Genomic DNA, 23,618 nt, shown 5'->3' with positions numbered 1-23,618 from the left:
TCCCAACAAGATAAAAAACCCAAAGATTCTTACTGATAGCTTTGTGAGGGTAACAAGAATGGAAAATGCTTCAAAGGTGACCTATCTGTGCACATATTTGCAATTCTCTCCAAGACAGGGAGTTTCATTTTAGCACTGTTTATAATATTCAACCACACATCAGAATCAAAATTGTAAATAAAGACAATAGAGAAAATAAGTCAAAACTATTATTTTCCATTTTAAGCTTTTAATTTTTTTCTTCTATTTCTATTCATTAAAATTGCTAATGTTAATTGAACTTGTTTTACCAACACTAAAATATATGACAAGAAAATTCATAATTTTGAAAAGAGAATGATCCAATGTAACAGATATAAAATTAACTCTCAGGAAGCCTCAAAAATTTAAATATTCAAGCAAGGAAAGTGTAATAACTTCATCTGACTTCCTAGGCATGTCATCATTAAGTGATGTGTTCTGAATTTAAACTTATTCTTAAAAATTAATAATAGCTGTATTATTGAAAAAAAAAATCAAGAACAGTCTATTGTATAAAGTTTCTAACTTGAAAGACTTTTTTATAAAAAACTAAAAAAAATTAGAAAATCTCTAACAGCTAATTTTTTTTGATACTTTATGGGCTTTGTATATATTTATGAATCTTTCAGCAGCTGATTTCACAATAGCATAAGGACAACTTTAAAAGTGAGCTATCACATGTTCTTATTCTTACAGAAAAATGACTCTGTGGTTAACAATATCAGAAAACAGATCTGGCTACCGTGCAACAATTTAAGACAATGTTATTTTCTGGCCTTGGAAAAGGTGTTTATTGATAGTTTTTTCTTTATTGAAAAGCCAGCTATGGTTCATAGGCTACATTTAGATACAATTGTATCAACCTCAGATAAATGCGTGGACAAATGCCATGCTACTGCAAGAGCTGTTGCTCTATCAATTCACAAAACCATGCATTCATTTTTTATTAGTATTGAATTATGACTGATCTTCACACAAATTTTCCCCAAAGTTCCTTAATTAAAAAATCAAACCACTAAAAGAAATTATTAATGTTTAATTAATTAATGCATTTACTACACAGCAGCATAGAAATAAATTGCTTGAAAGAAATGTGACTCATCCGTATGTTATCATGAGGTGAGTTAGCAGTATTTTGTAGAATATATGACCCTTTAAAAGAGCATTTAAGACAATTTTGTAAAAATGCAAACTATCCTGGTAGCTAACAATTTGTCAGCTGCTCGCAGCTTATTTTCATTCTTTTAGAAAAAATGGTAGCTGATTCAAATAATCCATCCTGTCAGATGGTACATTGTCATAGCCTTAATTTATGGATCTCACATGCATACAGACTCTATGTGTAAAAAAAATTCTGAGTACAATTAGTAAACAAAATTTATTAAAGAAAAGAAGAAAAAATCCATAGCTTCCTAGACAGATAAACTACTTATCTTGCTAAAGCACAATAATCCTTTTCCTTGAATTTCAGATGTTCATGAAAGGTGATAGAAATTGTGAGGATTAACTCAAAAATAAAAATATTGATTCTGGACTGGCAAATATTAAAACTTTTCCTAGGAATAAATCTTCTTCAGATGAGACATGCCATACGTTAGGCTGTCTCCTCTCCCATCAGAATTTTTACCAAGTTCAGCATTAGGCTATCCTGGTTAGTCCAGGCTATTGACATGTATGTCTGAAAAGACTGGGAGTTGCCTCACTGCACATTGTTTTATGGAACACCATACAGCAAACTTTTGTGAGCATAATTTCAAGTAATAAAAGAAATAGGCTTAAAATCATATATTAAGATATTCTGCAATCCTTCCATCAGTAGTGACAAGGTTCCTACGTGGTTTAATTCAGCTCTTTTCATGGCATTTCCTAACTGCCCTGGGAGAAAAAGGTGTACCTGACCTTGGTCTTATCTTCCTACCCAAGCTACTTCAACTGGGGCATACACTTCCCATAATATAAAGCCTCTCTACAGGCAAGGATATAATCTGGATTTTTAGTAACAACACTGCCTTCTACACTTTGAGTTTCACAAAATGTTCTCCTCCCAGTTTTGGTCATTTGCATTGGAGCTCAAATCTACACTGGATATCTGCTAGCAGCATAATGCTGAACCTGCTATATTTCTTCCTCTTGGAAAGCAAGTCTTTCTTATTGTACACACAATAATCTCTTTAATACTTATTGATGCAACTGTACTCCATGATCGTTTGAATGATGGCTGATACTGTATGGAATTGTCGTAGGTACAATTGCTGCAGGACCCTCACTAATGCTATCATTTTTTTTCAGCCCACTAAAGAAACAGATGCTTTCTTTTTTTAGTGTATAACACTGTTTATTTTGCTTATTATCTTTTATGCACTATATTTTCTTGCTTCAAACTGTATACAATGAAAGAAGAAACAAGGTTTCTTTGCACCTCTTTAGTTTTGGAAATTAGAACTGTCTAACACCAAAAGGAAGTGTTCCAAATTAAGAACTAGGTCCTTATCCCATACATTCACATTAAACAGCACTTCATTCCTAAGGAGCCATTGACTTTATTTAGATTATTCCGCAGGATGCAGATCTGGATGCTGCTGGAACGTTAAGTGCCTGTTTAAAGTCTGTCCGACACAGAGGAGCATGCAAATTGATTCAGACTCAACAAACAGAAGAGATACTGTTCTGAACCAGAAACACAGTAATAGCCTTTCGTTCCATACCAGAGCAGCAGTGATAAAGCAAAACCTTATAATGAAATTATTTGAAGATTATTTATTTAAACAGATTAAAAATTACTTTTACTGTTGCTACTTGTCTGTAAAATTTAACAATACTACTGTTCCCCAGTTAAAAGTTTTATTTTTTTGCTTTATGAGTTTATTCTCTGAGGCATTCAGTGTCAGTTGCTAATGAAAACCCTTGCATTGTAGAATTCAGGTAAAAAAAAGATAAATGCAGTCAGTTATCTAGAATGACAGAAAGAACAAAACAAAATCAACCAAACAAAACATAACACTAGAAAAACAAACAAAAAAAATTAAACCTAATAAATCAGGAATAAAAATGAGAAAAAATAGAAAAAAAACCAGAACAAAACCTGTAGGACTTGTTTGATTATAGGATACAATCAAAGCACATGATTTCAGATTATTCAAATTACATGTGACAAAAGGACAGCTAAATGTCTGTGAAATGTCAATCATCCTTAGTTGGAATGAACCTAGTGCTGCAAAACCTAGTCTTAATCCCAAAGGAAATCAGGGTAAAGTGCTCAAAAGTCACTAGTCTAACAACGAAACTTCCAGGAAAAAGCATCAACACACTAATATCAATCAGTTAATGAGTTATGCATTGAATATGCAAATAATATAGGGGAGTTTAACTGGGGAAGCAAATAAGCCATTATTTTCTACAGAGCCTTTGCAAAACTGAGGAGAGAAAAACTGTAAGACAAAGCCTTACTGTGAAAAGGGAAAAAATATAAATATGCATTTCATCAAGGCATTTAAATAATAAGTTCAGCAGGACTTTACAGATATTACAGCAGAATAATGAAAGTCACATTTCTGAGTGATAAAATCTTTTACTAAATAATGCCAGAACGGTGTTGGTGGAATAGTGGTGCCACAGTGTATGATGCTAATTGAAGAACTACAGCTTGAGCTTGAACTCGTAACTTATTTCTATCCTGGCTGCTGGATGTCCTGTCTCTTGAGGAACAGTGGGGTCTGCTAGTAAAAGTAGCATCTATATTCCATATAAAGGACACAGACCTGTATTAGTAAACTGCACTTGTTCAGCATGAAACAGTCAGAAGATAATGTCAGATTTGTCATTCAAATAAACCTAGACTCTATAGAGACTGTAGGCAGTGTGCTCCTCTTGTTTCAGAGAAAAGCTCCAAAGAATTCACCTTGAGATAATCATAATCATGAGATGGATAATTTCAAACATTTTTTCATTAATCTTTCACACTTTTTGCCCTGCTAACATTGTACCAATTTATTTTTTGTTTGGTCTTTGTATCTTTTTATTGTACTTGTATTTAGAGATGCAAATATGTGGCAAGAGCAGCAATTTAATATTAAAAAAGACTTAATAGCATTCACAAAAATTTGCATAAACAGATATCACACTACTATGCCTCACAAGATTTAACACAAAATTCTATGATAATTTTATTTAGCTCAAAGGGAGACCAGAATATTTATGATAGTTACACATAAATCTTAAAAATCTCTACAAAATATAATTACAGTATCTATAAAAATGTCTGTAGAAATGAATACTAAATGTTTTCTATTATTTTTGTACATATCTAATAATATTAAATAAAAACTTTGCATTACAATAGTTCTGAACCTTACAATATTATTCTATATAAAATTTTACAGATCTCCCAAATAATTGTAGCTTCTCAGGCAAAAAATTCAATATGATGCTTAAATAAGGAATCTGACATGTCATGTAAAAACAGTAATAGATAAACCCACGTCTGTTAAAATGATATGCTGTTAACATTAGTGACCCTCACAGCATTCCTGTAGTGCGTGCTACTGATGCCATGATAATTTTTTGCCTTTTCTTTTATATCCCTTCTCTATACCTTTTATAGCTTTTGTATTCTTAGTGGTTTTTAGCCTACATTCTTAGACTTATTTGTCAAGCTAGGAGACTTCACAAAACTTAGAAGTTTTGTAGTTGGGGATCAAAATGCCCCAGACCCCAAGGTCCTCTCCAGAACACATTTTGTAAACTGAGATAGAACCATCCAGGGGAAGGTTCCTTGGGGAGGGGGGGCTCACTCGAGCCTCTCACTGGAGAATCTTTGATAGATATGCTAATTAGTAAGACCTGTAATGTTATACCTGGATCTATCGTGGGTGGGCATTGTGGTGTGCATTTTGGCACATTCCACCTGGACGTGGTGCACCTAAGGGTCCTTAAAATAAATACCGAGGTAAAACCTCTTTTTCCCTTCTAACCATGTTTGATTTTTGATTTTAAGACCAGGAAAAGGCATCCCTACCATAGGAAGGAAGCCAAGAAACAGAGGATAAAAGATAACTCCTCCACCAACAAATCCCTGCCATAAGTATCTTATCAACTCCACAGACAATACTCAGATTTACAAGTACATTGAGATATCTGTACTCCCTGCAAAAACCACTGCTTGTGTCATTCCTCAATGGCTCCAGTACCCAAGGGTGAATGAAGAGAAACAGTACTGCAGTCGTGCATATAACTTATTACCTTATTGCTGCTTCTTAAATTATTATTGCTAATATTTACTCACAAAAGAAACATATTAAATACACTTTAGTGTTAACCTGTCCATGGGGGTAAATGCATACATATGTGTGTATGCACCCACACAGCACTTTTTCTTTGCAAAGAACATCTTAAAGAGGAAATAAAAACTACTTACACCAGAATAGAAAGGCTCACCAGACACACAGATCACATCCTGCTCCTGGATCATCAAAATATCTTTGGCTAAGTGCAGTCGCACTTTGAAAGGCTCCTGGTTACCATCCTGCAGCAAACAAACCCCTGTCTTTGTCTTCAAAGGAAGGAATAAAGAAAAAAAACAGGGTTTTTCAGTTAGCACCTAGCATTGTTAGCAGTGGTATTTTGAATCAGAAAGGTACAGTCACCATAAAAATTTTAACAAATACCCAAAACTATTTTCAGTGATCACTGTATTTACTGTGTTTAGACTGTGAGAGAACAAATGTTACAGTAGTAAATAGTAAAGGCAGATTTTGCAATCAGGTGCTATTTCACCCATGATGATTTTGTGAAACTCCTTTCAAATTGCTTCAAATCAGCTGTGCTCTTACTTTCCACCTTTTCATTAAATGATAACACCCCACTTGGATGTGAAATAAAAGCTGATCCTCCACATATTACACCATTTTTGACACAGAAACACATGCAATGACATCTCCAAACTAGCCAGATGTGAGTACCAGCAGCTACAAGAACCCAGTCATAACTTTTTTATGTTCCTTTTCAAATGAGGATGCTGAGCTAAGAATAAGAGAAAATAAATCAAAGACTACAACTCCCTGTAGTAACTTAGTTCTTGCTCCATTTCTGTATTTTACATTTATGACTAAAGATCAGGAATTCTGTAGGATTCTTCAGTATATAATAAAAGATTTTTCAGCTATTAACAGTGCCTTTGTGGTAGTGCCTACTTGTACTATCTTTTGGGGCATTATACATGAGAAGGTGAGCACTGAAAAAGTTGGCACATCAGAATTACCACCAGAATTACAGAAAGTACCATCAGAATTTAATTTTCTCTGAAGGTGATGTTGAAAATAGGATTCTTTGTAACACTTAATCAGTGGACAAAATTCCTATTGGTAGAGCATTTTTTTAATATGAAAAATCTGCTTACAAATAATCTAAAAACTTAGCTTTACAAGTATTTTACTGGTATAAGTATTTACAGTATTTATTTAGATACACAGATATAGATATAGTTATGGATATATACACACATGTATCTCAGAAGAAAACCCACGTATAAAAATATTTAAAACCTTGGACTCGTCAGTGACAATAACAAAACTTTCACGGTCTTCGTAGAGGTCAGATTTCAATCCACCATCTGTAGAAAGTTGGCTTAAGAGGAGATCAAGGAAAGAAAAGTATTTCTCTGAACTTTAAGTGCCAAGGTTGACCTGGCTGAATCTGAGGGCTCTTTCTCAGACAAGAGTCTAAAAGAGGATTTGGAAGATCTTCCCACAATGTGCTCTTACATCCATAGCATGGAGAGAACAAACACAAATATGGAACTGACAGTAGGCCACTGGCAAAAGAGAAGTTTAAATCTCTCTCAGGAGGCTTTAAAAGAGGTGGAAAGGTCGAGGACAATCTTTAAATAGCTCTATATAATGTTCTCCACTGACAAACTGTTCTGTCACTTCTGCTCCATAATCAGCACTCAAACTTTGGAAATTGTTTTTCCTCGAATGCCAGGAACAAATGTGTATAACTCAGCCATGACTTTGAAATTGGCTCTGACATTGCTTTTATTATTTTTAAACTAGGTAAGAAGAAGAGAAAAATGAAGAGCTCCATGCACTGAACTCACACTGAGGTCAGTCAAACCTCTGGTCAACAGTCACCCTGCACCATTTTTCTGATATTAAGGTGTATTTTTTGGGGGTTTTTTTAATGGGATGAGAGAGAAACTGATGGACGTGCACAGACAAACGGATCACAGAAGGAGTCAGGTTTTCACGTCCCACTGAAAAATTCCCTCTCATATACACAAAATGTTACAATATTAAAATGAAGAGTGGTTATGTCCTTGGAACTTCTTTACACACTAAGATTCCTCCTCTCTCCTTGGAGTTGTGAAGTAAGCAGTAAGTGGCAATGAAAGTTGAACAATGTGGATTTTAAATAACTATGGTCAAATAAAGGGGCTAACACTTACAAAATGCCTTTCCCCTACAGCAAAGTTTGCAACATGCCTTTCCTCCTCCCTGGATAACTGGCAATAGAACAAATTCTGCCTCTCATAGACTGGGTATAGTAACTCTGCCTTACTTGATTGCACATTTCTGATTTGGTTAATAACCTTATAAAATCTCCAGAGTCTTTCTGCAAAAGGTGAGGGGCTACTTCATAGGAATTAGAGGCAACCACAGCAGGCACAATTAGACATTAGAATAAAATTAAAATTCAAGTCAGTTTCTAAATGCATGTGAGCTGAGCTTATTCAGCCTGAACAAGCAAATCAAGCTTGGGAACAGCAAAATATTTTGGACCTTGGAAAGAGTGATCACACACACTCAGGGACCTTATTTACATCAGACATTCTAAAATGTAATGAACCACTTTCTTGCTGTTGGGTTTTATGAAAGCTAGTTTACAATACAGTTCAAAATTAAATCTTCAATTATACTACCTCCTTCCCTCTCCTACCTGAGAGCAGCATTAACAACCATTTAAAGGAGAAGAATGTAGTTGAGTTTCATTAGGTAACTTCAAAAGAAGACCTTGAGAACAAAGACTGGAATTTAATTGTTCCATTTTTGTCTGTTGAAACCTCTTTCTTGCTGCTCTCACCCACCCCTTTCAAAGTATTCCATAAAATGAGTCAAATAACGATATGAGTTCATGTTCCAGAGCTGGAAATTAGGGAAGACAACCTGTATATATACTTTCATGTAAATTGTCACGCACATCAACATTTTTTATTCACGTGGCCCCAGCAAAATTATTCTGATCAGCTGTCTAGCCTACAGCCCTGCCCTCTCTTACATTTGAAGAGCCTTTATGGCGTGCATGTATGTGTGTATGTGTGTGTGAGGTGTGGGAATGCAGAGCTAAGGCTGATGTTAGCTTTTGTTCCTGATACCAATTTTTAAGAGAGTCCATGTGAGGTTGTGCTAAAATTTTTCCCTTCAAGCCTTCTGCATATCATTGGCAGAGGGCTGAGCCCTACTCCTGTCTTACAGCAAAAAGACACGTGCAGCACATTGGCTGAGCTGCTGGGCCACGTGCAAGGCCATGCAAGGCATCCCCTTGTGCTCAAATGTGTTGCACTGCAGTGCAACACCTCACAGCAGATGTGCAGAGAGAAGCAGAGTCCGGCTGGTAACAGTTTGTTAGGCCAATACACCTTGACTGAGCCCAAATTGCCAAGAACATCATCTTACTTATAGAGCTGGGCTCCTGTTGCAAAGATGGGAAGAAAACTGAGTGTTTGAAGTCGTACATTTTTATGAAGCGGAGGAGGTGTGTTTAAGGAATGCATATGGAAGCATTGTAAAGAGGTGAAAAGGAAAGAGTTTCCATATGGGAGAAGAACCTGTGGCTTCAAGCAAAAGCAATGATGAAAGAAGGTAGTGGTACCTAAGTAACAGATGCAGTGAATGTTGCATCTGCACAAGGCTGCCTCTGTCATTTCATTCAACACTGTTTTAAGCTGAGTTACATCAGAACACTGATGTGGCAAGAGCTGATGTCCTTGGAACTGCTTACAGTTCCTGAACTAATATAATTACAAGAGGGGCTGAAAACTGATCTCCCTTTGCTTTGCCACACCAGTCTGTGGTGAACCTTCGGCTTCAGGTCACTATCAGAGAACAGCACAGGTTGGCAGAGCCCTTAAAGCAGACTGCTTCTCCCAAGAATATGGTCACACTCTGATCATTATTAGCAACAAGGCAGTGAAAAAAGGCCACTTAAAAATTATACCCTGACTTACAGCACATTATCTATGCAGGCTGTGTAAGAGATCTGGCCTAAAGATTCCTTTCCTAAAAGGAATTTAGAAATGCTTACATACCAAACCCAACATTTCACATTTGTTAAATGGCCATCACAAATATTTAAGAATTAATTTCAGAGGAAATACACATAAAAACTACAGTTCATACATTTATGCTAGCAGCAGAGTATATACAAAACACATACCAAAATAAATACTGGAGGAGAAACACCATTAAAGTTACCTGTTCATTTAAATATCAATTTCCTGCAAAATTTCCAACAGAAATATTTTTTTAATTTATCTGGCCTAAAAAAGGTTGCTGGCAGATTTTCTGCTGAAGAATTTTTTTTTTTTTTTCATTTTATGTCTTTGGTTTTTCTTGTCATTTATGACAAGGAAAAAGAAATTCTAAAACATTTCCCTTGTTTTGTTCTGGAAGAGACTTTTTCAGTATTTCAGGCAATTTTAAATACTTGTCATTAATTTTCAAGACATGGCTATATCTTTTCCTTTATGCTACTTTATCTGTCTTTGGCCCTACAGTAATAAACCAATTTGTTTAGCTTCGCTTCTCCTAGTTTCATATCAGCAGGAAGACTTCAACAGATATCCCAGAATAGTTTAGTCCACGAACAAGTGGAAGAAAAGAAAAGGAAAAAAAAAATCTCAGCACATTTTCTATGCAAGCTGACCTGGATTTTTAGTTTCTACTTTGACTGTTAGTCCTAAAATAAAGTAAGCCTCTGCAATTTTGTTTTAAGCCCTGAAATTTATTTCCACTATCAAGAACATGATAGCAGTAAGGGGTATGGGTTGCAAAACTGCCTTAAATGTGTACCTAGCTCCTTCAGATTAATATCTACCCTTTTGGATGCTTATTTGAACTGAGGCTGACCTCTGAGTATTTGGAGATATGCCTGTCACTGCTTCATAATCGTAGGTATAATACTAAAAAAGGAAATTGAATCAGAGGTTTAAGGAGGTAATGGCAATGGATTTAAGGAGGTAATAGCAGTGGATTCAAGAGGCAGGAATATGTGTCAGAACCATATAGAGGATGTTTTTTAAACAGTCCAGCTAAACATTCTGTGGAGATATTGCCAGCTTAAGTGAAAAACACTTATATTGCCAAAAAATTGGAATGCAGCCCAGACACACAGGGATGTGTTCAGCTTGTCATTCAGAGCCTCTTCAATCAGATACCAACATTTTCCAATCCAAAAGACAGCAAGTCCATTCCTGCATATGAATTTTACACTCCAGTCTGAAAGAACTGCAGAGAAATTCTGAATTTGGACTTGAACTTATTTTACTTTGATTTGTCAGGTATTTGCCAGGTAAGTATTTGTTGTGGTATTCTTTCTAAGTGATGTTATTGAAAGAATGAAGTCTTATGGAGAAAGTCCTTGTTTCATACATTCTGCAATACCAAATATAAATTAGACATTTGAAATATATATATATATATATTTATAGGGATATGTATATATATGAGCTTCTTACTAAGCTAAGGTACTATTTTAGAGCAAAAATTTTCTTTTTGTGACACTGTAAGGATGCCACTTTGATGTCTGAATTGCCAATGAGCTTACTGTGACTATGAAGTTGAGCCTAAGAGGTAAGATAACATGAAATTGAAGGCTGTTGTGAGAACATGTATGTTTCTTCAAATTTACTTCACTTATTATATGACATTCTCACATACATTGTAATTTACCAGTCATTTTCCATGTTGTGATTTTGAGAATAAATCATGAGCTGAAGCTTCATTTAAGAAAAATCCTAGAAACCCACGGTATTAGAAATCTCAGTATTGCTATTTAATGGGATTTATAAACAAAGGAAAACAGCAGCTTAGTCTGAAGTGTGTAAATCAGAAAATTGCATAAAGGTGACTAGAAACAGACCATAAAAGTATATAACAAGATTTAGGGAAGAAATTCATGAGGAAGTTAAAAATGGCTTAAAATTTAAAACACGTTTTGTTGCAGGCAAAAAACCCCCCCAACTAGATGGATGTTGAAATAGAGGTCCCTACACCTTTGAATAACAGAACCTATCAAATTATAAAGTTTGTGAAGTCTCCAAGAATATTTACAGGATTCATAAAGCAGAAGACAAACAGTTTACCAATTCAAATTAATCCTTCAAATGGACAGTACTGTGAAAACAAATTAATAGAGTGCAAGCATGAAAATGAACTGGGAATTTATTAACTTAAATAAGTTTGATGTTATACTGGGGGAGGGGGGGGGCAGGGAAGCCAAGCTATTAGAAGTAAAGAATGACATCTCAAAAGTTAGAAAAGTTAGAAAGCTGCTCATGCAGCTTGTTCATAAAGTACATGGAAAATATGAACTTAAAAAAAAAAGAAATTACAGGGGAAAATGTTCTAATGCATTATCATCATCCCAAGTCTTCAATTTAAACAGAAGGATACTTTCACTGCAGAGGACAGTATTATGTCAGAGACTGAGGTTATCTTCCAAGAGATAGTTTTCAGAATATAGAGTAAGGTCAAGTACATACAGGAGAGTGTTTTAAGAACCCAGTGACTCTATGATTTATGCTCTTGTAAAGTTCAGAAAGCTCAGGATAAAGGGTAAAAGAGGAGCTGGATAGTCTTACGGTTTAGAAATTGTTAAATATAAGAACCAACAAAATGGACACATTTGCTGATCAGTGAGGGGAAAGAGCACAGAATACTGAATAATCAAATATGAAACAGTGAAAAACTTCCTAAAGTGGCAAGCAGAGAAGCCAGACACAAAAAAAAAAAAAAAAATCCTCTCTTCAGATACCAGGTAGTTTCCCTTAAAAAATGTGTGTAAGATCACCTTCTTTTTGTAGTGCCATTTGAATTGCCTAGCATGGAAGGTATTCTCTTGCAGAATAAAACTACTTCAAGATGCCTTGGCAAGCAGCACAGCTTAAACATAAGATGTTTGGGGGAGAAAATAGTCATTAGGATCATAGAAATCATTTTGGGATTGAAAAGAAATGCTACCTGTCTACATATATGTGTTTAACCTCTCATTAAAATAACTGACTGCTCCAACCAGATCTGCAGTAGGAACTTAGGCACGAAGTGCACATGCAGGTACCTACAAGGAGACAAGACCATTTCAGGGTCCAAACATCAAACCAAATCCCTCTAGTAGACACTAGAAGAACTTAGGGATACATGAAAGCATCAGTATTATGAAAGACCTAAGGTTCCCTCAGAGACCTCCAGTGCACTAGAGCAGCAGTTACTTAGGATGAAAAGTCATTTAAGGAAAAAAAATTGAATATGTCATGCACACCATGAAAAACATCCTTTAGCCCCAGTGCATCTATGTGGAAAATGTTGGTTTTATGCTAATTGGAACTCAGCTCAAACCATTTACTGCCATTAGTAAGGATGGAAGTACCAACAAGAATCTGAGCTGCATTCACCAGTTTGGGAGAACAATCTCAGTTCTTCTGCAGTGTAGTGGCTACAGCACTGGGATATGGAGATGAAAGAAAATGAGAAGGGGAAGAGGAAGACCAAACAGTCAAGATGCTTCACTAAAGCTTTTATCGCCATTATCAAAAACTTCTTGGTAACTATTCTGACATAGAAGACTAGAGATATTTTTCCCACATATGTAGTATGATTGAGAATTTGATACAATAGGGGATGGAGGGGATAGAAGCCTAAAAGTTTTACATGCACTGACTAGAGAACCAATTAAACAAAAATACATGGAGCAAAGCCTACAGCTACTTTATCTTTTGTGTCAATAGTTAAATAAGTAAAATGTCAGCAAAATGTTTGTGGCTTGAAGTGACTAAACTAGTGCCAAAGATGTGCCAAGATGGAATAGAACCACAAGCTAATTAAGGGTGTAGTGCCACAATGGTCTTTTCCTTAGCCACTACCGTCACTTTCCTAAGAAGCTCAAGTACCAGATGAAGTTTTGGTGACAAATCTGGCAAATTTCAAGGTATTAAGAAAATTTTATTAGAAGTAATAGCTGAAAGGTATATATTGGGACTTGAAATACCTGACAGAATGGATTATTACACCTTATACTGACCTCAAGTGAAACATTTCATCAAGTAAGTAATTAATTAATTAATACTTGGATGGGTCAGATTCAAAGTCCATGCAACACTCCGCTCAGTTCCAGCAGCCCATTGAAAGTCCATTACCACAAGCTCAAAGGACAACAGGACCACAATGGCAGATGGGAACCCAAATTATGGACTCAGTAAGGGACAACCAGTCTGAGTCCCCTGCCTGGCTGTCCTGGGACAGCTTCAGCTCCAGTGTCTGAGTGTGAAACCCATTACGGTAAGAAAATGCCATAGTACCTCTTGGAGTAAGTGGAGGTCAGTGCCTGGGAGCATGGGACCCACGATGGGATGCAGTTTTGGATTGCACAGGACCTATTATGGGATGTTTAGGGAAGGAACCAAGGGCAGGGGAAGGGATTCAGTGTTTTGTGGGGGGCAAGAGTACATGAAAATAGAGGGTTAAGGGAGAAAAAGAGGGACTGGTCACATGCAGTTTTATAGTCAGAGTGTTTGTCCAGCCATGACCCAAGCCCAACCTATGGACACTGGGATTCAGGAATAGCTGCTGGGCACACTGGGCAAACTGTCTCAGCCCCACTGCTGGAGGCACCCACAATGTAGATACATATACATGTACATATACTCTCATGAGTGGACCTCAATCCTGCTCAGCCAGAGAGGGGAACAGGATGAGGGTGTTGGAGCTGTCTGTGAGTGCTCTGTGTCTTGGTATGGGATCTGTGTGGCCCATCACGTACATAAATATATATATATATGGATACATGTAGTGTATATGTGTGCTCCACCCCTGTGTGTGTCTTCACCCTCACAGCCGTCTGGACCTGGGCATACAGAGCTGCAGCAGCCTCCTTTCTCCTGGGCTCTCAGATCCAGCTCACTGTATTTTCCCCCAAACAAAAACCAAAGAGGATGATGCATTGCAATGATAGTGTTAAGGTTTTAGTTAAAAATTATGCTCTGTGCAAGCATAAGGTTGCTGGTTATTTATTTAGACACAGGCATTTGATGAAAGTAGGTTGAAAATCTGTATTTTATTAATGTCTTTTTGGGAGGAAAGAGATAGACCATAGTCTTGGAAGTGACACCAGTGATTCTGTGGCAAAAACCCCATTTTACACAAAGCATATAAACTGGGGTTGAATCCACCTCATTTAATTTTATTTAAATCCTAGTTAAAGGATCTTCTTTGCGGTCTCCAGATTGTGGAGTTTCTTTAGGGTGGGTGGAATCATCCTCTCCTTCCCTTGTTTACCATGGTAGCTCCAACAAATCAGCTGATTTTTAAAGACCTAAATTTGTAATCAATGGCCCCATTAGAAACTAGATACAGAGTGAAGTTAATCGCCAATAAGTAGTCTATAGAGTTTAAAGAATAACAACATAAAATACTATGAAAATAATATGTATCTTCCTCTTTTCCTGAATAAATGCATTCAAAAAGAGATGTTATTAATAAAACCAAAACCAAAACACCCTGAATAACATGCTTTAACTCTTGGTCAGCCATGAAGCAGTTAAGTTGGACTAGATGATCACTGCAGGCCCCTTCCAACTGAAAATACTCTATCCAAAAAGCCAAACCTCAAAACTAGTAAGAATGCTTTCTTCCATGCAAATAATCTGAGATATACTGCCATAGAATTTATACTGTTTATATCTTCTGAGGTATTAGAGCCTGACACATACCACCCTGGAAAAACATCACAGTATTCTTTCCCAAAGGCAAGCTTCACTTCAATATTAGCTTTTGACCCTACTACTTTCAGAATGCTGCCATGATTTAATATTCTTTTAGTCTGCTTATTTTCTCTTCTCCCCTAATTTATTCCAACTGATTCTCAAGTCACAATTGGTTTTAGCTGCAGTTAGTTCTTGCTTTTAGTGCTGTTCCCATCCCTTCATTTCTATTTTTTCACAGGATCATGGTCATACTTAAAGTTCTAGCCAGTTTTCTTGTTTTCAGTCCTAACTTCATAAATGCTGTTTGTGGTTTTCAGTGTACAGGTAATTGCCATGATTTTTAAATTACAATAATGCATTAACATCATTATATAATTTGCTGTAAACGGTTCTCACTGTGTCTCAATTGCTGAAGTTGTTAAAATCACATTAAAACAATTGTTCATAGACAATCATGGAGTAAATAAGATGCCCTTGCTAATGTCTGCAAATACATTTATTTGCTTTCTTTAAGGCAAATTAGTATGAACACAGAAAGCACTTCCCTTATCTCTAGTGGAGGGAGATTGAAGTACTTTGTATTGACATTATGAAAATAACTCTAGGCAAAAATTACTCTTTTACCTCACTAAATGCTTTTCATTTTGGTCATCCTCACAGCTCCCCTTCCCCCCTACCTTTTTCCCATACTTCTGCATTTCCCCCTTGATTCTGCTGAGAAGCACCAAACAGATTCCTGACTCCATTGAGGTTTTTCTTCATGCACAGGCTTTCAGATGTAAACACTTCAAGAAGAGCAAAGCTCACACAAAACATAAGTACCTGCACCTCATTGTGCCTAAAGAGGTAAATGGGAACAGAGGTGAGGTCTAGTGATGAATACACCTGCGCAAATTCTTTCATCTTCTACTACAAAGTCCATCTGCCACCATGAAGTGATCAGCTGAATAACTTACATTTGATTATATCATTCCTAAAATTTCAGGGGAAGGAAAAAAAAAAGGGTAAAAGAAAAAGTATCTGGCATATAAAAAGGATTGTATATAAAAAGTTCATTGATTTTCATTCTACTATTGTTTGAAAAAAAAATCTGATCCTACCTCTTCACAGGCAGTCCTGAAATCCATGTGCTATGACACAGCAAGTGATATTTGTCTAAAATGGAGAGAAAGATTTCATTAGAATGAAAAAGATATAGCAAAACATAAAAGTTATCTGTCTGAGATGAGCAATTGCACTTTTCTTTGCTAGGTCCAGTTACAGCCATTGCTTAAAAGGAGAAATGATCAAAGTTGCAACAGGATTAGGAAGATGTTAGAAGTTGTTCCTGGTTCTTATAAAGTACACAACCTGGTTTCACTGAATAGAATCAAAAGAATGCTTAGGTTCCCACCACCTCCTCCCTTTCACAGGACAGTCAAACATTTCTTATTGCAAGTGTAAATTTCTTTTTTTGTGTGTTTTTCAATTTTTGTTTCAAAAGTAAGAGTATACTCAAAAGTAACAAAAAAAGAGACAATTAAGTGTTGGTCTTCAGAAGAAAAGAAAAGAACATTTTTTTTCTTTTCTCCCCTAATTAAAAACCATCACGTGCCAGTACTTTTTGTCTCACATTTTATTAACGCACCTAATCTCTCTGCAGAAGCCGCTGCCATTTAACAGTGTGCTTACTTTGCAGAAATATTTATGATTTGAAAAACAAATGTTAGAAAAGTCAGGAATATGTGCGAGTGCTGGCAAAATGTCACACCAAATCCTGCAATTATTACTTTGCCTGGCCTTTACCTAAAGTGTATTCATCTTAATGCACACTTATGCATTCATTTATTTATGTCATAAAGCCACTGGAACAGGATGTTAGCAGAGGCTAATAACAGTGTCCTGCTGCTGGGTCTGCAATAAAAACACTCATGCATGAGTCAGTAACATTTTCAGGAAACACAAAACAGTCCTGGGCAAAACAGCAGTTTCATTCAATGGCTGGAAAAAAACCAATCCTGTAACAAAATTCTGTCCATCAAGTATTTTGTTGGTTTTTGTATTAATTATGTGCTTGCAATTATTTGTATAGGTATAGTACTCAAAGTTCCAACACAACATTTGCACCATTAGCCTAAGTTTAAAATAAAATTTAGAATTCCTCACATAGAACAAAAATTTAAGTCCTAATACTTACAATTAAACTTCTTAATAATAATAATATCTCCTCATTAAGTCTCTTGATTTATTTTGCTGCCCTGAATGCAGTTTTATTAAACAGCACACGTATGAGATTAAAGTCCTCTATTTATTGAGCTCTGTCCGGTTCACAGCCTGTGCTCTAGACTAATTTCTAGCAGAGATAGCCTAGGTTGGCTAGGTTATAATTCAGAAATTTAAAAAGGGCCCATCATCATTCCTTCCTTATCAGCTTTACAAGAGCAGTAAGATCCAATAAAGAACTGTGTCTGTAATTCTGCTCTCAAAATGCTCATAAAATCAAGGTCACTATTACAGTTTCAAAGATTTTCTCTCTGGGGGGTCAGTCATTGTGTTACAGAGTATGCTTCCTCGTAATCTTTATGAACACTTTTTTCAGCTGAGTAAGCTGAAGTGGAAAAGAGACTTTGCTCACCTAGCCAAGTATTCTGATGACTTCTTAGCCTTCTGGAACTACAAGAGATGCATCTTTGAAACATAAACTGAAGTAATGCACAGTGCTCTCCTTTCTTGGGCCCCGATTATGGCAAGTCACTAATTCCTACTGCAGTCAAAAGTTTATTCACTCGTGTTATGTTCTGCCTTATTAATAAAAGTTCTGCAAAGTTTGGGTTTGGGCAATTTTGGTTCCACAGTCAATGACAATTCCACTTTCACTCTCTTTTAGCTACTCTTGATCTAAACCTTGTCCAACCCTGGTAATTTCCACACCTCAGTATTACTCCTTTTGTCTCCTTGTTGGTTTTTATGTATAATGCATTTATTTACTTATTATTAAATACTTGCATTATCACATAGAAAAAAAGAACTTTTAACTGTAAAATATTGTCTAAAATGTAAAGCTGGAGCGACATAATTCTCAACACAAAATCAAATTCATAGCAGAGTTTATGTATTTCTCAGGCAGGCAACATCTCAGTTACTAATCTCTGCAATATAGCTGCCACTGCTTCTGCTCCCCTGTATTTCCTACCGATTCTCATCTGCAGCTGCACAGAGAATGTAAGCCCATTATCAATGCTCTTTTTCTGACTATCAGCAATTTCATAACACTTGATACTTTACAAACAGCTCACAGAAGGTTTGATTACAAAGTGCAGTACCTCATAAATCATCTCAGAAATGTCATTGTTTCCAGCATTTATACCCCAAATAAACACTCTAGATAATTAAATTACAGGAATACATATCATGCATCATGCACAGATGTTGTATCTTATGCTGGTAAAAGCCCCAATGATAACTAATTGTCTCCTCCTGTAATACATGAAAAAAGGCAGAAAATATAAACCTAAGTAATTTCAAAAATAAAACATTTGTAAAATGACAAACTGTGAAACCCACTGCTTACAGATATCTGTGATAAGCTTCTGGCTAATCTCTGCAACCCCATCTCCAAATCACAGCCACTTGCACCTGAGCAACTTTCCAGCTCTCCTAGGAGCTTCCTTCATCCTGAATATTTGATTTTTTTTTTTTGCCCCTCCCCACCATTAGGTTGCTCTGGGACAAACTGTGCTTCAGAATGTGAGAAAGGAGCTGCCTGTGGCTTTGAATTGAGGAGGTGCAGAGGAAACAGCTTCAGGACAGAGCCTCGTTTGCAGGCACAGAGGGAGGCATGAACAGCATGTATCACTCAAAGAGAAAGGAAAACAGTGTCGCTTTCTCTAAAGGGGCCAGGAACTCCTGCAATCTAAGATATGTAAACAAGCAAGCTTTGCAAAGTTACTCGCTGTCCTTTCAACTTGACTTGCAATCTGCATCTCCTCCAAAACTGAGTCATCAGACCTATTTAGCTCACCTCTGCTGATGGATGTAAAAGGAATAGTGTGTTGCAGACAGGTTGGGAAGAGACTTTGACACCCCCTTGGCAGGAAAAGCAGTTATTCAATGCTGAAGAAACATTTACCAAGCAGTATTATTATGCCATTTGTGCTCTAAAGGGAAATCAGTGGCTAAAATGTAACAGCAAAGATGAAGCCTATGGCAGCCCTCAGAGACAAAGCTTCATTTAGGATAATGCACTGAGCACTTGAGCTGTGCTCTGATCTTCTTACAATAAATCAGGTCATATTCCAGTAGTATAATAAATGTAATTTCACAAAGTACTTCCATGACTGAATACTTCAGTATACTTAATGAAATAAGATAGCAAACAAAAAGAAAATTTCTTGTGCACACAACAGCAAGAGACACCTTGTTAAGTGTAGGAAATGCCACAAGCCAAATGAAATACTATTGAAGTAAAAGGAGCAAACACTTCATTCTCAAGGTTACTGGTGCAAAGTAAGAATACAATACTGTATGCACAAATACCAAGTTTATGGAGAAATTATGCATTATCAAATGCAGTTTCATAGCATATGATATCACTGCAGCTTGTATATGTCTTATTTGATGGAGACAAATCACAAGAAATTCCTATTGTCTGAGAAATGTCTGAACTGCTAATGGGGAAAGAGACTAAAACCATACTTCAAAGGCACAAATCCCAGATCAGCAACTACTTATGATAATAGTTCACAACTAATGTTTGCCTTTCCAAGTTCTTCTGCCTCCGTTTTTGCCAACATATTGGCTCTACATTGTGAAAATGAATAAAGAAAATCATATCTGTCCTTATTGTGTATGTTAGGAAATTAAACATACATACCTTCGTAACTCTGCAAGGCCTTTTTTTTTTTAGCAATAATTAAAACTAAACCCCAAACCTTCTCTATAAATAGGGAAAGTAGATATAGAAATTATCTTTACATATAGCATAGCTAGTCCTTTGTGCTTTACAGGAAACAAAAATATTTGTGGAAAAAGAGAAACATTACTTCAAATCTAAATTCCATAAAGGCATTTTCATTCCATCGAGCTTGCCACAAAATGTTTGGTACTGGAAGAGTGGTCAGAGGCATGCAGACACCACAGTAAATCAAAGGAGAAGTTGAGTAACTACAGATTAATAAACCCTCATTCAGTTATTGCTTTCCAGCACGCTTGAATTATATTTTGTTTGAACACTGAGTTACTTATGTTCAGTTAACATAATGATTTTTAATAATTTACATATTGGACTCATTTGCTGAAAAATTTCTCGGCGAGTTGGCAACAGACACTCTCCAGATTCAAGCACTTCCTCATACCTCCTCACAAAGTTCATTACATGAAGGGGGATCTGTATATCCATTGCACAGAATTACAGTTTTAATTAATTAATTTAAGTAGAAGGATGCTCACAAAGCTGGAGGACCCTTAGCTGTATGTACCTCAATCTATCTGGTAGTGCGAGGACTGAGATGAACTTTGGAATCAGCAAACCTGTGCAGTTCTTTGGCAGGGACGAAAATAATTACCTGACAAAGCTTTTTAACAAAATAACCACCTCTTAGCAAAGCTCATGCTTCAAAAGAATTGAAGCTGGCAATTAGTAGCTAACATGGTTTTAATGTTTTGTTCATTTTGTCTTGGTTAAAACAAGTATGGTATTTATCTGCCAGTCATAATTTATTATTTTAGTGGCAAGCATATTTAATATGCAAGCCAACTTAATGATTCACTCTATAAACAACAATTTTTCAGTAGTCAGTGATCCACAAGGCAATATTAACTGAATGAATGCATCTTGGACTTCTGTTTGTTTATTCAGTGCTGTTTGCATTAACAATTATCTAATGTCCCCCAGAATAAACACCCACAAAATGACCTAACAACTCACCCAGTCTGTTCTGGATTGGCAAAAGAAAACTATTGCAAACAGCAAAATAAAAAAAAAACCAAAACAGAACAACACAATTCAAAATCTTTAAGAAGGAAAAAGCAGTATTAGACGAGAATAATCTGAAAACTGTGATATTAAATGGCAATGGGCTGCTGCTGCATGTCTTTAAGTGAAATGTACTATGGCAAACTGGAGCATGAAAGTTTGGCTCTGGGTCAAAGTCTGGAATGCTGTTAGGAAAAAAATAAATCTTTTGTCTGGTCTCTCACTTTTCCAATGTATTAAATGGCAATGGGCTGCTGCTGCATGTCTTTAAGTGAAATGTACTATGGCAAACTGGAGCATGAAAGTTTGGCTCTGGGTCAAAGTCTGGAATGCTGTTAGGAAAAAAATAAATCTTTTGTCTGGTCTCTCACTTTTCCAATGTTACCCTTTGGTGACTCAGTAGATGTGTCTAAATATAATTATGTACTTGATTTCAAAGAGGGTAGTGCACATGTCAGAGCCCAAGCTTGCACTAAATGTCTTCTTATTCTTCTCTGCTCTGGAGGCTGCATGAACTGTGACGTGATTTGGATAATTTCTGAGTTTTGCCAAAATAACAGTGCCTTTTGTCAGAAATAAACAGAAATTCTTCTCTGACTATTTGGCACTGTAGTCTAGATTTTCTCTACATTATCTCTCAACTCAAAATTTTTGTGTAGAAGACATACTGGCATTCCTCTGCCAAGGCAATTGTTTCACACTCAAATGTAAATTTCATGCCTCTGGCATTATGCCTAATGCTAATAATTCAGTGAGACTTTCCACATTACACTGCGTCTTTTGATTTCACTTAAGTTAAAACAAACAAGCCAAAAACATTGTACCACTGTCCTAAAGGAGGTTAGAAAATAAATTAATGGTTGTAAACACTCAGGAAATATTTATTTGGGATTTTTATATCCTTTATAAACACCTGATAAATATATTTATACATGCATATATAAACATGTGTCAGGTCCAGAGTTAACTGCAGAAGTTCTTGATGAAAAAATAATAATTCACAGTGAAATTTTAAAAATCTGTATATCCTGCTTAAGAAAAATCAAAATAAACGTGCAATGAATAATGAAAATTGAAACCAGATTAAATGAAGAAAGGACATGATATCAGATTTAGTACAGATGATGTTCATTGAATCCAAGTAATATGAATCTGTTTTATGCTCAGTTTACAAGAGTATGAAGAAGCACATATTTCAATTTTTTCAACTGACAAAAATTTTTCCCATATACCACGGAAAATGCAAACCAGGATTTTCCAATAGATCCAACATCATTTCTGCTCATTTGATACAGTTTGAATCACAAACGCCAGTATGTCTTGATAGAGCTTGAAATAAAAAGGTAAGAATAACTGAAAGAAATGACAAGTTTCTATTCTCAGAGAAATTCAGATGTTTCATTAAATTCAATGAAAACAATACAAATAAGACATTTTTAATTGCCCCAGGAAAAAAAAATCCAAATTTCATTTGAAATTTCATTACCAAACCAATACTTCATTATGACCTTTTCTTATTTTGATGGGGTTGAAATTATTTGACTAAGGTCAAAACATTTTCAGCCTGTTTTATCATTAGGTTTTATGAAATTATTCCTATCACTAAAAAGAATATTCCTATTTTATATTCACAATATCAAAAAACTGTCTCTATTATATTACCAACTTATGTATCATGATGTAACACATTTGTAATGGCACTAGACCTTACCAGCCCTTTCCACTGAGATGGTAACAGAAATCACAGCAGCCCACTAAAATAACTGGCATAATTTCTTTCAGTGAATATTTTCATATTGTTATTTGGAGTTTGCTTTCTACTTAGAAATTGGCACCATCACCAGTTTTGCAACTGCAGTCAGTTTCTTTGCTGAAATTGAATTGGGCTATATCAGAGATTAAAAGGTTTAGGTAATATGACTGGAAGCTACCAAAGAAGATGGGCAGAGAGGCAGTTTGAGAATCTATGGGAGAAAACTGAGTCAGTGCAAGCTGGAAAAACAGAAGAAATTTGGTACTTCTTTTTGGTAAACAACACTCTTTGCAGAGACATTGAACTCAAATGACTACACTCTGGTATCAGAATCACCTAGGTAAAACATGAGAGAACAAAAAAAATTGGACATTGTAAGAGCAAGACCAGATTTCTTATTTAAAGGGGACTAAGGCATCCCTGTGTTGCACTGCTGCTTAGACAAACTGTTGATGTTTACTGTGTCAGGTCACTGATCCTTGAATGCCACTGATTTTCTTCACTGCAATTTCATCCTTCCTTTCTTCTATAAAATATGAACTTACAGATTTTCCATAAATAGTCAAGTCAATAACAAAAAAATCAATTCATATAAATATTTAAATCAATGTGATTAACTGACCATTTGACAGATTTAGAATTAAGTCTGAACTGCAACTTAGTTTCTAGTACCAGGTCCTGTAATCCACAGCAGTATTCCTGTTTGAGAATTCCTGTCACAACAAGCATGCACGCAATTCCAGTGGTCACTATTAAAAACTATGCACTTGTTTTGTCATCTCTGGGATGTCATAGCTACAGCAGAGAGACAGACCAAGGTTTATTGCAGTTGCTGCTACAGTCTTGCCTTATCTGCAAAGTCACTTATAAAGGCTACCAGTAAACAAAACACTTCCTCAGGTTAAGGTAAAAAATCCAAA

General features: G+C 36.0%; 1 protein-coding gene across 4 annotated transcripts in view; it reads right to left on the bottom strand.

Moving 5' to 3' along the window:
- Positions 1-23,618, bottom strand: part of SNTG1 (syntrophin gamma 1) — a 335,889-nt gene that overhangs the window by 146,084 nt on the left and 166,187 nt on the right. For all 4 annotated transcript variants that reach the window (XM_032125031.1, XM_032125012.1, XM_032125003.1 and 1 more), the window contains exons 2-3: positions 16,093-16,147; positions 5,435-5,569 (exon numbers count right to left, since the gene is read on the bottom strand). In XM_032125031.1, the coding sequence (XP_031980922.1) occupies positions 5,435-5,569; positions 16,093-16,119 (162 nt within the window). In that variant the 5' untranslated portion in view covers positions 16,120-16,147. The remainder of the gene's footprint in view (positions 1-5,434; positions 5,570-16,092; positions 16,148-23,618) is intronic.

The sequence above is a fragment of the Corvus moneduloides genome, chromosome 1 (genome assembly GCF_009650955.1).
Source record: "Corvus moneduloides isolate bCorMon1 chromosome 1, bCorMon1.pri, whole genome shotgun sequence".
Lineage (NCBI taxonomy): Eukaryota > Metazoa > Chordata > Aves > Passeriformes > Corvidae > Corvus > Corvus moneduloides.
The sequence above is the reverse complement of the archived record's forward strand: the minus strand, read 5'-3'. Positions and strand labels throughout refer to the sequence as shown.